The sequence below is a fragment of the Limanda limanda genome, chromosome 6, assembly GCF_963576545.1.
Source record: "Limanda limanda chromosome 6, fLimLim1.1, whole genome shotgun sequence".
NCBI lineage: Eukaryota > Metazoa > Chordata > Actinopteri > Pleuronectiformes > Pleuronectidae > Limanda > Limanda limanda.
In genome coordinates, this window is record NC_083641.1 from 10,126,189 (window position 1) to 10,138,551 (window position 12,363).

A 12,363-nucleotide genomic window follows, 5' to 3' on the forward strand; every position below is an offset into this window, starting at 1 on the left:
TCTGAGCCTCATAGATGATATATATATATATAAATATATATATATATATTGCTGCATACAGGTCTTTATCTATTAGCTATCATTTGCCTGTTATGACCTTCAATAGCTAATCCAATGATTATTTTTAAATTCTAAATATTCTCATGTAATACCTGAGATATTCAAGGAAGCACAGCTACCAGTGACTCTGCTCAAACACTGACATAGACTGGCTATGTTTATTTGATCATATCATATTGTTTTAATATTTGTGTTATTACACAAATTAAACACAACAAAACAACCCATAATAAAGCTGTATAAAAATGATGAACTGTAATATGTAAAGTAAAATTTATAGAACTTATACACTGACATAGTGCATCCTGATGAGTGAGAAAAAAGTTGTCTGTGTGAGAATGATGAAATGTATATATTCATGCAGTGTGGGCCCGCTGGGCGGCTTCCTCACACTGTATCCTTTCCTCTGGTCAATGCGATCCTGTCAGACTGCTGCAATCTAATCAACTCCTCCACTGTTTTTAATCCTGCGCCCCAATCTATTGCCTTCTCCAATTTCCTCCTCTCTGAGAGGCAATCACAGAGTGTGGGGCATTTTAATAGCTATTTGGCAGAATGCATTTGAAGGCGCCATGAGCTCGGTACAAGGACCTTTCATTAGATTGTCATCTCTGAGTGATGTAAAGCACTGTGGATGGCACAGGCACAAGGGCACGGGAGGGACAATGGAGTGGACGGTTGAGCTGTGACCTTGTTCTTATGGAATCTCTGCAGATGGATAACTACATCTACCGCATCTATAGTGAACTTGTGCTGACTGAAATGTAAGACATTACCCAATAACAATGTCCTTTTTGATTAATGTTGACTGTTAGCCTTTAACGGACTCATTCAGTATTAGTAATCACTGTTTGTGACAGTCCAAATGTTTCAGCAGATACATTCGGCGGTTTTATATTGTGTCCTGCACTGGTGTGCCTATAACTTTTAGTTTTGTTTCGAATGACTGACAGCTACTGTTTGACAGGCAGTAGCTGCAGCTCCGAATACATGTTACTCATTATTCATGTGACCCCTCTACTATACAACTCCTTGCATAGTTTCGTTATTACCGTTATTACTGTTTATTCATGCCTCAGTTGAAGCAGGTTAGTTTACAGCACCATAGGATACATTGTTCTTTCTTTTTTGTGAATTACCTTAAAGTTGCTACCTCTAGGGACAGTGGGGGTCACAAAACTCTATATTTTGGGAGGTTTGGTGCTGAAAAGTAATGGAGCCCCTGGTAGGGGTTTGGTTTAGGGACTGAAGTTTGGGGGGGAAACCACACGGAGGGCATTTTGCAGTTAAGATTAGTTATAATTAATTATAAGATAAATTTTAATTGCAGCTCTCCTGTATGAAAAGTCATACTATAAATGTCCAATGTCCAAGGACTTTGGGTAAAGGTTTTATCAAATGGTGGCCATGGGCAAATAATAAAAATGTAGAAGCTGACTTTGAGGTGCGACACAATCGCAGGATGCTGATGAAGGCGAATGCTTTACAAGCCCATCCTCCGCCCCTTCACTTTACCACTGCAGTACATGGAGGTCATACTGATCACTGCCAACGAGTGTTACCATTTAATGTAAATCTCTAATGCAGAATGTAGTTTGCAGAATGTTGTATGGGTATTGGTGGAGTGAAAACCCCCCAGAAACTGGCAAGCCACTAATAGCTTTCAATGACTTAACAGCTTTCCTTTTCACAACTGGATGCTCTGCTGTGCACACACAGCAGCCGAATGAAAGAGGAAATTAAGTGTGTTTCTTTACTGCACTGTGCAAAGTTTAGCCTTTAGCCAGGATTTTTTTCCCATAGTGTTTCCATTGCAATTAACTCTTTGAAGAAAAAAACCCAAGTGAACCTCTCCTCTTCTGGCACGGCACAAAGTAATGAACGAGCCAAAGGGTAAAGATACACATGTTTATGGTAATGCAGCTTATGCATAATGTAGCATGGTGCAGTGTAGTGGTTGTGTGCAGCTAAGGTTGAATTAATTATCCTCTCCTTCAGGTGTCCTTCACAAGTGTGTCGTTTCTGTCTTGTTTCTCGGCGCCTTCCTCGTTTAGCATGCCTGGGATGATTAGTCCAGGGCGACGACACGATAAACCTACAGGCCTCGGCATGCACACACGGTTCAGTGGTTTTACAGCAACATCAGCCAAGCTCAGCCATTCATAATACACAACGAAGGGTGATTATTACAATCTAACCACTAAGCAGAGAAGCCCGCACATATATCAGGAAAATAGCTAAAAGCGATGGCGCAGCTGCTTCCACAGGATGTGTATGTTACCTATTTCTCTTGCAAACTGTCTCAGCATTGACAAATGCCCCCTAATCAATCTCTGCCATCAGCCCAGACAGGGACTGAAGATAGAACTGTGCTTTATTGAACTAAGGTGGAGTCTGGCTCAGCTAAAGCAGTTGAAGGTATTGATCCATCAGTCAATACCCTGCACTGTGCACGGCCAAACCTTTGCTGACTGTTGTTTGTATCTGTTTGGAGCTCTCTTCAGGGAGAGTGCTATTTGGCCTTGGCTTTGGTCTTTATATGGTCAGCTGGGATTCATGCTTGGGCTGCACACACATACCGGGAAGGTTCTCATTAAACAAGAGGACTGTCAGAGTAATCACAACACACTGTGTCACAGCTCCCAGCAGTATTAATACTGAAGCCAGTTGACCTATAGACACATTTACAACCCACACAGTGTCCAGAGTGCTCTTCAGAGAAGATACTCTTATGACTAAATATTAAATAAATGCATATGTGTGTATTACATATATAATATACAAAGCGTAATGCTAATGTAACACTTGAAAATTAGTCTAAAAAATAATCTGCATCATATTAATATAAATAAAAGAAGAATAGTGGCTGGAGCTGCATCGCACCAGGACAGGACAAGTGAGACTGGCATTCAGCGGATTTTAGGATGTGAGAGACAACAAAGAACACACAACCTCTCCACTCCATATACACTCCTAAGCAAATTCGGAATGCACAATATTATTATAACCAGTGGTCGTGTGTAGTCTAACTAAAATAATATAGTACATTTTTAAAGTATTTGATATATTTATACTATTTTGCCATGTCCATTCCTTAACCCATTCAGCAATGTTGGACAACACTTTCTATGTGCGGTGCACACAATGACATTTAGTGTAAAAAGAGCTTTTGTTTTTCTTTGTGTCTTTTGCTGAAGAAAGGGACAGGGTTAATTTAAATCACTCCTATTTTGTAATTGAGGCATTTTGTGAAGGGAAACATTCCCCATTATGAACTGACTTGAGAGAGACTAGATTTCCTTTTCCCTATCACTACATTGGGGAATATTTGTTTAATAAAAGTATCTTTTCATCCATGATAAAAAAATAATTCAATACCTCCCAATTATGTTGCGAATAATAACAACTTTGTTGCAATGACGACTATCCCTGCAGAAATGCTCTTGCACAGTACCAGCACATGTCTCAGCTCTTCAACGTAATGCAGCCTTTTTGTCGCCACGAGGTCTTATTAAGTCTTGAGATAAGCATTGCGACCCCAGAGCTCCTACGCATTTCGGGGGGGCTCGGCCAGGTGAAGGAGAGAAGATTGAACAAAGCTCACCCCAGGGCTGCCTCGCTGGGGTGATGAACTCCCTTCTCTCCTTTGCCGACAGCACTTTTCACACATTCTGAGTGCTGTCCCAACCCAGATTCATACACTGAGAGTTCAGACCAGCAGACCCTCAGGACCTGCTCAGTGAGAAGGTGCTATAGTCCTGTACATGCATTGGAATAGCCTCGAATAGCAAATTACCTTGTTACTAATGCATTTCATCGGACAGCCTGTCCAGACCTGCAGTTGATCATCAGAGCTGATGCAAACAGAAACATGTTCATTCCCTCGGACAGTCGAGAAGGGGGACTCCATTACAACAAAGAAAAGACCTGGAATTGGACCTACATTGGACCTACATCCACCACAAATCAATGGGTCATCACGAGTCCTCCCTGTAAGCAGACTATATGTTTAAAAAAGATTGTGTTCTTTCTGACACGGTTACAGTAGTAGGCAATACAGTATGCATGCATCAAAATAAAGTAAAGAAAATCACCCACCGTGGATTCTTCATAGAACTCATAAAATACTCAGAATGAAATACCATCTTCTTTGAAACTCATTTCGTCAAAATATATGGAAGTACCAGTGGTTTGATCTAATGCCTATACAGACCCGGTTTATGTGTCCCTGAAAAGGTGCTCTCGTAGCCATGTGATTTATGACTCATGTTTGTCAGGAACGAAGTGAATAACTGTGACATTGTTGGCATACCCTCGAAAACTTTGAAAGGATCATTTTGAAGTTGGAACGAGAGGAGACTACTATTCTTTACTTCTTCCCAATAGCTCATAGATTTTCTTAAAACCAACTATTCCAAACCAAATAGCTTTAATGCCTTGTGTTGCAGTGACTCAAATGTGACTGCACCTTACACTAACTACAAAGTGACACAAAATGGTACCAAGCACAAAGCAACTGTCTTGGTTACTTTCAGACCATCACCATCAAGACAGTAACAATATTTGGACGTCAGGCAATTTTTTTTTTTTTAAATATCTTATCTGTGTTTTTCCAGATGATTTAACTTGAAATGTGGACAGTAAATGTTTTTCATTCTGATCTTTAGAAAAAACACAGGATCAAAAGATCCTGTAGCCATGACTGGAAATAGAAATAACTGAAAAAGTCGCACTGCTGTGTAGGGTTGCAAAATTCCGGGAATATTCAAAGTTGGAAACTTGCCATGGGAATTAACGGGAATTAACGGGAATATACAGGAATATATGGGAATTAACGAAATAAACTGGAAATGTTGTGGGTAACTAATACTAACTGTATTTACCTTGTCATATACAGACATAAATATAAACATTTTGTTTTGTCATAGGCTGATTTGAGCCCTGAGGAAACTTTGGGCACTTGACTATATGCTTCTGCATCGTTGTGTCATTCTTAACATAGGTCTTTGCACAGTATTTGCAAATGTACACAGCCTTTCCTTCTACATTGGATGGGGTGAAATACCTCCACACATGAGATAGTGCACGTGGCATTGTTCTGTAGAATAAGATGAGAAAAAAGTTTGTAAAAAAATGCTACTGCATTGCCAGAGATAAAATAGATTGGAATTGTCTGTAAACATATTTTACAATTGATGGATAAAGGTATGGAAATAGGCTAGATGAACAGATGAACAATCCTCAATCAGCATGCTAATATATTTTCCAGAGTAATATCATCGAAACTTACCTGACTAGTCCTGCACACTACAGCAGGCCTCAATAGTGCTGTAGTGTGCAGGATGCTGGGAATTATCTGTGCATGTGATGGAAGAATGCACAGTGGAGGGTTGAAACTCAACATGCAGCGTGTGCTGCATTCCATGCATCTTTAAAATAGAGTTTTGAATGATGTTTTGTTGCTCAGCGTTTAATTTGCGTATTTTATTTTTTTTCAAAATTCCCCAAATTCCCGAGCTAAACTTCCCATGGAAAGTTTCCGGGAAAGTTTCCGCCCCTTTGCAACCCTACTGCTGTGTCATTCATCTGTGAAACACAGTCTTTCAATTATAACAGATATGGTTGTTTAAACATGCATGTCATTTCTGATCACTTTAGAGGTTGTTGTCAACCTCTCATCTTGATCATGACCTAGAAGCACAGTATCTATGTTTCTGCTGAGCCTTAGCTAAAGAGACACTGGAAACTTTGGATCCTGGTTTGTCTGGGATGGTCGTGTTTCAAGCCGAGTGTCCCAAGTCCTTACAAATAACTTTATAATACGAAATTGCCACTATGTATGACTAACCTCAGGCCTCAGACTTGGACTGTTGAATCTGCTTCTATAATCCCACAATTCCCCTGAGCTGGAGATATAAGAGCTTTACTGTACCACTACCGCTGCAGGGTTTCTTCAATGGTAAAAGGGTCCAAACTATACCCAGTAATCCCTCTTATCACAGTCCTGCATCACAGTCAAATCTTGCTTATCTTGTATAAAGAGACAATCAAATTAGGTACCTGTGATTTGCCAGGGCTAATAAAGACCTTTGAAGTAGATTAATGAGTGTGATTTCTTGATAAGACAAATTAGAAGCTATCTCGTAGTATATTGAAAGCTCAGACTGACCTCCCTGGAGCGTCTGACATCTCTGATGCAGCTCCAACATTTAGAATCCACAGAACCAGGAAAGGAACTCAATTCAATTAAGGGAATAGACGCTGATAGACATTTTAACCAAGGCACATTTAAAGAGGTCCGTACACAAACTAAAGGAACAGACAGATAATCCATGAGCAATTAATTTACCGCTGCACCATCTGCGGAGTCTTTTTCACTGGAGTCACTTTTAATAATGAATGTAAACTGCAGAGGAGAGAGAACTGCATATATATAACACCTGAGTTGAAAAAAAAAATATATATGTATATATATTCAGATATCTGATATTTACCTCCTCTTTTTCCCACTCATCTTTATCCTCTCCTCCCTGTCCCACCCCCCACCTGTCCTTTTTCTGCTCCTCATTTCCTCCTCACTGGATCTGGATGTTCTCCTTTCTTTTAGCATGCTTTCCTTACCTCTTCACCTCTTCTCATCTTTTGCTTCACCGTTCTTTTTCTTCTCTTTCCCCGATTGATTTTCTTTTCACCATCTGTTCCCAATCTTCTCCACTCTCATTCACTGACTTTCCACTCATCATGTTTTACCCAATTCTACTCATTTTATTTTACCCAAGGGTGTGATTTCACCTGGGGAATGAGGGTTTATTGTGGTCTGATGATCAGATCCAATGCATCCAATTTTGTTTCATCTCATTCCTTCAGTCTGACACTTTTAGCCCGTGCCCCATTTTGTTTTGCCCAAATCAATCAGTAGTGAGTGATGTTACCGTCAATCTGTTTTCCTGAGAATAATGGTTGGACAACCCTGTGACCAGACAGGAAGGCAATTGTAGGACAATTTGGCAAAACTCAAGATTATATTTACCAACATAATGTTTATAAATCAAATGACAGCAATTTTATAATGTCTGCATATGGTAATTTCACGATCATGTGGTGATTTGTCCTGTTGATTGGTTGCTAACTGTCAAAAGATCTGACACCAGAGTGTGAAGGAAGGAGACAAGCATGCTGCCAATCTTTCATTGAGTCAATGACAGACAACCAACATTGAGTTATCAGCTGGCAGTGCATTGTGTCTGGAGGAAACTATAAGTGGATCAGAACTGCAGAACTACTGAAAAGACTTCCTGCATTCTTTCTCTTAGGGTGATCTCTGTATGTTGTGGCCTGTATAGGTATTAAACCTAGTATTACTTAGACTACCCATTCTTACAACAAATCTCCATTACTACCTATGCCATGTCAGTAAATATGCTATGGGTAAGGATCAAGGAGGATCATGGTTCGGCACATAAACTTAAAGTTTATGGTTAGGGTTTATTTCTTTACAGGGTGTAACTTGTTTCACAGTGATTGAAGAAATATGTCAATTGATTAGTAGCTGCATGTCAGACACCAAATTTAGGCCATTGTAAATTTTTTCTGGCTATGTGAGAAGATGGCGGCCCTATTCCTAATCTGGGAATCTTGTAAAAATGTTCAAATCATGTAGGTAGTGTATAGGTACAATTCTAGTAGATGCATGATCTAATGCAAGGGGAAGTTGTTCCCTTCCAGCTATGGTCCAGTTTAAGCCTCTGTTTAATGGCTGGTAATCAGAACACACATCAAAAGCTACCAGTCACTACGAGGAGCATTTTCAAGCCCCTCTGTCTTCCGGAAAACATCCCTGTTAATAAGATTCAGTTTTTTCTTTCCTTTTTGATTTCTGAAAAGAAACCTACGCCCCCCCCCCCCCCCCCCCCCGTGCTCATCATGTCTTTCCATTCTAATTTTCTATTTGGCCTCAACCACTTCTCTATTCATTTCACTGTCTGGTTCTCTGACACCGTTTTCCCCTTCCTTTCTTTTCCTGTTCCTTCCTCTCCACATCAGTGACAGGAAGCAGCTGGGAGACATCATTGACGATGATTTGCAACCTCATATTCATTTTTTATCCTAAATATATTGGGCCAGGCATCTGGAGGTTCAGCAGCGTAATGGCCATTGTATATTTTATGAGCAGCAGGAAGCAAAGCTCTAGGAGTTAATCATGTGAATGAGGGTTTTCAGGTGCAGACAAGGGCACTACTTAAATCATCACATAAGCCTCCCCAAAAAGGTCAGATGCTTTAAAATGACACTGAATGTCCTAGAGTGAATAGAGTGGCTGTAATCATTTGGAGCACCTGTCATTGTCTACAGGCCAAACAGCATTTGCGGAGGTGACACTGGCCACCTCCACTGCACTTCTTTAGCAGCTATATGCTGGTATAAGCTATTCCTTGGTGTATTGGACCTCTTATCTCTTTTTCTCACTAAGTTGTAGATTTAATTTTTAAGAGGTATCAATCTACACCAAACAAACCACAATTACAAGGCAAAGCTACTTTTTGTTGTTTTTGTAAATGTAGTAAAAGTTTAAAAAAAAAATTGACACTTTCACAACACTTTGGCAACTAAAATTTGTAAATAATCTTGGGTCATGTGTCACACCTCAGGTTCAGGAGGACTCAATAGAATAACTCAGAGAAAATTATTGCAAATTTCAAAACAGTTCGGCTTTATCAAGGCTCAGCAGGTTGGACCAGGCAAGGGCAAACAGGAAGCAAATTAATTACATGGGCACTGGTTGGTAACAAGCCAGGAGAGGAAAAAGTCAAAAGGCAAATAGAGAAGGCATAAGGATGTGTAGAAAGAAAATAATACAATCCAGCAGAGAATGAGTAGAAATATGCCAGTATTAGTATAAAAACTATCTGCTCATTGGGAAATAGGGAACAGGTGAGTAAGTGGGTAGGGAAGAGGCGGCTAGCTAAAGGGTGAGAAAGCCGGGGTTACTGCAGTGCAGGTGGGCATGACACAGTCTACACAACAACAGGAGACTTATTGATATGGAAATGGCAGGCAGGCAAGGAATGGATGCATGAATGAACTATGACAGTCATGTGCATATGAGTAGGTTTTCATCAAGGACCTCTCTGCATTCAACCCTCCCTCTGGCCCCCTCACTGTGCCACTGAGAAGCCTCTGCTACAGCATAATGCTGTGGGTACCATGCTTCACCTTTGGGACGGTGTTAACCAGGTGATGAGCAGTGACTCATGATCACCAGACATAGTTTTTGGAGCTCTGCCCGGAGATGTTTTGTCTCATCAGTCTGGAGAATATTTTTCCTCAGGCTAGATCCTTTAAAGGCCATCTGGCAAATACTAAGCAAAGTGGCTTCATGCTCACTTCATTGGTGGAGTGCTGCTGAGATGGTCGTCATCTCTGTAGAGGAATTTCAAAGCTCTGTTCAAGTGACCATTAGACTGACCAAAGCCCTTCTTGTTCTGTTACTCAGTCTGGCAGGATGGCCAATGGGAAGACAATCCAAGTTTTCAGATGGTTTTATAGCACTGTTCCACAGCAAAGAGTCTGAGTACTTGAAGGAACATTCTAAAATAATGTTTTCACTTAAAGACATATAATCATTGGATGTAAATTAACAGTGGTGCAATTTAGTTCAAAGCAGTTGCAGTTATTTGTTGGATTTTTTTAAACCATGCCTCTATTTTCAATCTGCTCTGTAATATGAATAATTCAATACCATAAATATGTAACAAGATGCACAACACCTTATGTTGGGAATTTTGTATGCCAAGCATATAGTGTGTGTATGTGTGTGTGTGTGTGTGTGTGTGTGTGTGTGTGTGTGTGTGTGTGTGCGTGTGTGTGTGTGCTCATAGTTTCCCAGCTATGTCATGTGCAAATCAAGTGTCATCAATCTATCTGTCCTGTCCCCATTCAAAATACTTTTTAACATATCATAAACCCAAGACTTTTTATCAGAATACACCGAATGAACGATAGACACGATAAAAAATGCTTACAACGAACTCTATATGCAAAATATGAACAGTAGATACTATTTACGATATCTAAAAAGTAATTTAGATATCATTCTCATTCTGAATGTGTGTTTGCTGCAGGGGCACTGCTTTACACTGCTCAACATGTTTTGGTAAATGTCTTCATCTCTTCAATAACACAAAACCAAACAATAGTTACAGATGCAACGCTGGTTCTATGAATGCTGGATGACCACCTGCCTTTCTTTACACTCTCCACTCAGTTGTCTTTTCTGTCTTCATGCCTTGAAGGGGCTGCTGTATGCTTTATTTTAGAATTTACCTTTTCTGTATGTAGCGTAATATAAGCTTCTGTTTCTGTTATTAGTAGTCAAAAAGATTTAATGAGTTACAAATTTGATCCTAAGGGCAAAGATGTTGTATTTTCATTCCTGTTTATATTAAATGTATATGTTGTCTATTTAAATATTTTCAACCTAATTTTGACTCAATTAAGAGGATGGGGTTGGATTTCATTTTTTTCTTTTTTCAACATGCAAGATGTTTTTCAAAATTTTTTTTGAATTTCTTGATAGATAATGCAGTGATCTTGATGACTCAGACTGATATGCTTTTTACTAAGGCTTGATTGAATTTAAGTGGACTCTTTGCCTTTGTCATGTGCACTACTGAGTGCAATTCTGGTTGTTTAATACAGTGAATGATTAAAGTATTATATAGAGTGTAAGAGTTGTAATTAACATCCATGTGACATTTTTTGTCAGTGGGTATCAGGAGAAGAACTGGATTAATGTAAGTAAGCCTGGTTCTTACCTGGACCTCAACTCCATAACCCATATAAACAGTGATGATGTAGCTGCAGTCCACAGTGGAGTGAAAGGCCAAGCTGGACTGTGGTGGAGCCTCTATGTATCCTTCTGGGCCGGTCAGGTTCAGTTGGCAGGGAACTGCAAGGACAAACACAGCAGCATAGAGATTACTGTGATGGAAGCAGTGAGGACTCACACACACACATACACGCTAGTACTACATTCATCGCCATCTACACAAGAAAAGGTAATCTTAGGCTTTTTATGACTAGAGCTTTTTTCCTGATAAATGTATACATGGCAACAATGAATGCTTCCTGAAACAGCACTGAGACAAATCCCACCAACAGTGGTCTGTTTCTCTTAACCATGACCGTGATCTTTTACCAACCATAATCTTAATTCAGTTATTCTAAAAACCATTAGATGTAATTTTGGATATTATTGGTTTATCTCAAACCAAATTGAGATCATGTCATAGCTGAGCTCCAATTTCTTACGAGCACTTTGACGGACCTGTTCTTTAAGACCAAATTTTAAATTTGAATCCCTTGTAACAACAATCTGACATCAGCAAAATTATCAGTGTATTATTTCTGGCAAACTATTAATATGATCAATTTATTCATTTGGTAGTCAGAACTGGCTGACAGACATGGAATGTCCCGGGTCTATAAAGTGGTGTACAAATGATATTTATGAAATGTCTGTCTTGCTTGGCGCCTTCAAATCAAATTAGGGATAACATGCTTCATATGCTGTATGATTGTAAATCCCATATAAAAACATTGGTTCAATTCGATTGGCCTGTTGTTCATGTGGCTCATCTTGCTGAAGACACATAAACACATTTTACCCTAACACTCAAATCAAATTGACCCGTTTACAACTGTGTTAAAACTTTCTCTCTCACTTTCTTCTGCAAATTCTTGGATGGTTGTCTTTTTTTGGAACAATGCATCTCAGTCTGCACGGAAATTCAAAATAAAGATTTCCAAAACAAAATTTATTTTATATTGTCTCTGGTATTGCTTTTCCGCAAATGGAACCACCATGTCAGTCAAACAAAATGACACACTAACAAAGAATATTTAATTATTAATACAATCATTTTATACCATGCTCCTGACAATCTTCTGCTGTGAGATAGAATGTCCATGGTTAAACAGTTTGTGGAGCTCTGTTGCTTGCAGGAAAAACCAGGTGCAGGTAGAGTTCAGTGATAACAAGGTCACAAGGGTTAAACATACCCCATTTGCTAGGGAGAATAAATACGGCAGCCGCCTACATTAAGCTATTCATTCACCACTACTGTAATTAACACCAAGCAAGTTTGAAATGTGCTTGATCAAGTTAGAAGAAGTTTGAGTGAGTGAATGGGCGAGAGAGGAGACAGAAGAGAGGAAGAAACTTGGGATGCAACGGTTGAGACGGAAACACAGAGATTTATCTGAGTGGAAGTGATTTAAGGTGTGAAGAAAAAGAATCAGCTG

The 12,363-nt window shown here is 39.5% G+C and overlaps 1 protein-coding gene across 1 annotated transcript in view; it reads right to left on the reverse strand.

The window, feature by feature from the left end:
• sez6b (seizure related 6 homolog b) overlaps positions 1-12,363 on the reverse strand; it is a 168,544-nt gene that overhangs the window by 83,120 nt on the left and 73,061 nt on the right. Inside the window, exon 3 of the mRNA XM_061073474.1 lies at positions 10,875-11,008. Coding sequence (XP_060929457.1) covers positions 10,875-11,008 — 134 coding nt within the window. The remainder of the gene's footprint in view (positions 1-10,874; positions 11,009-12,363) is intronic.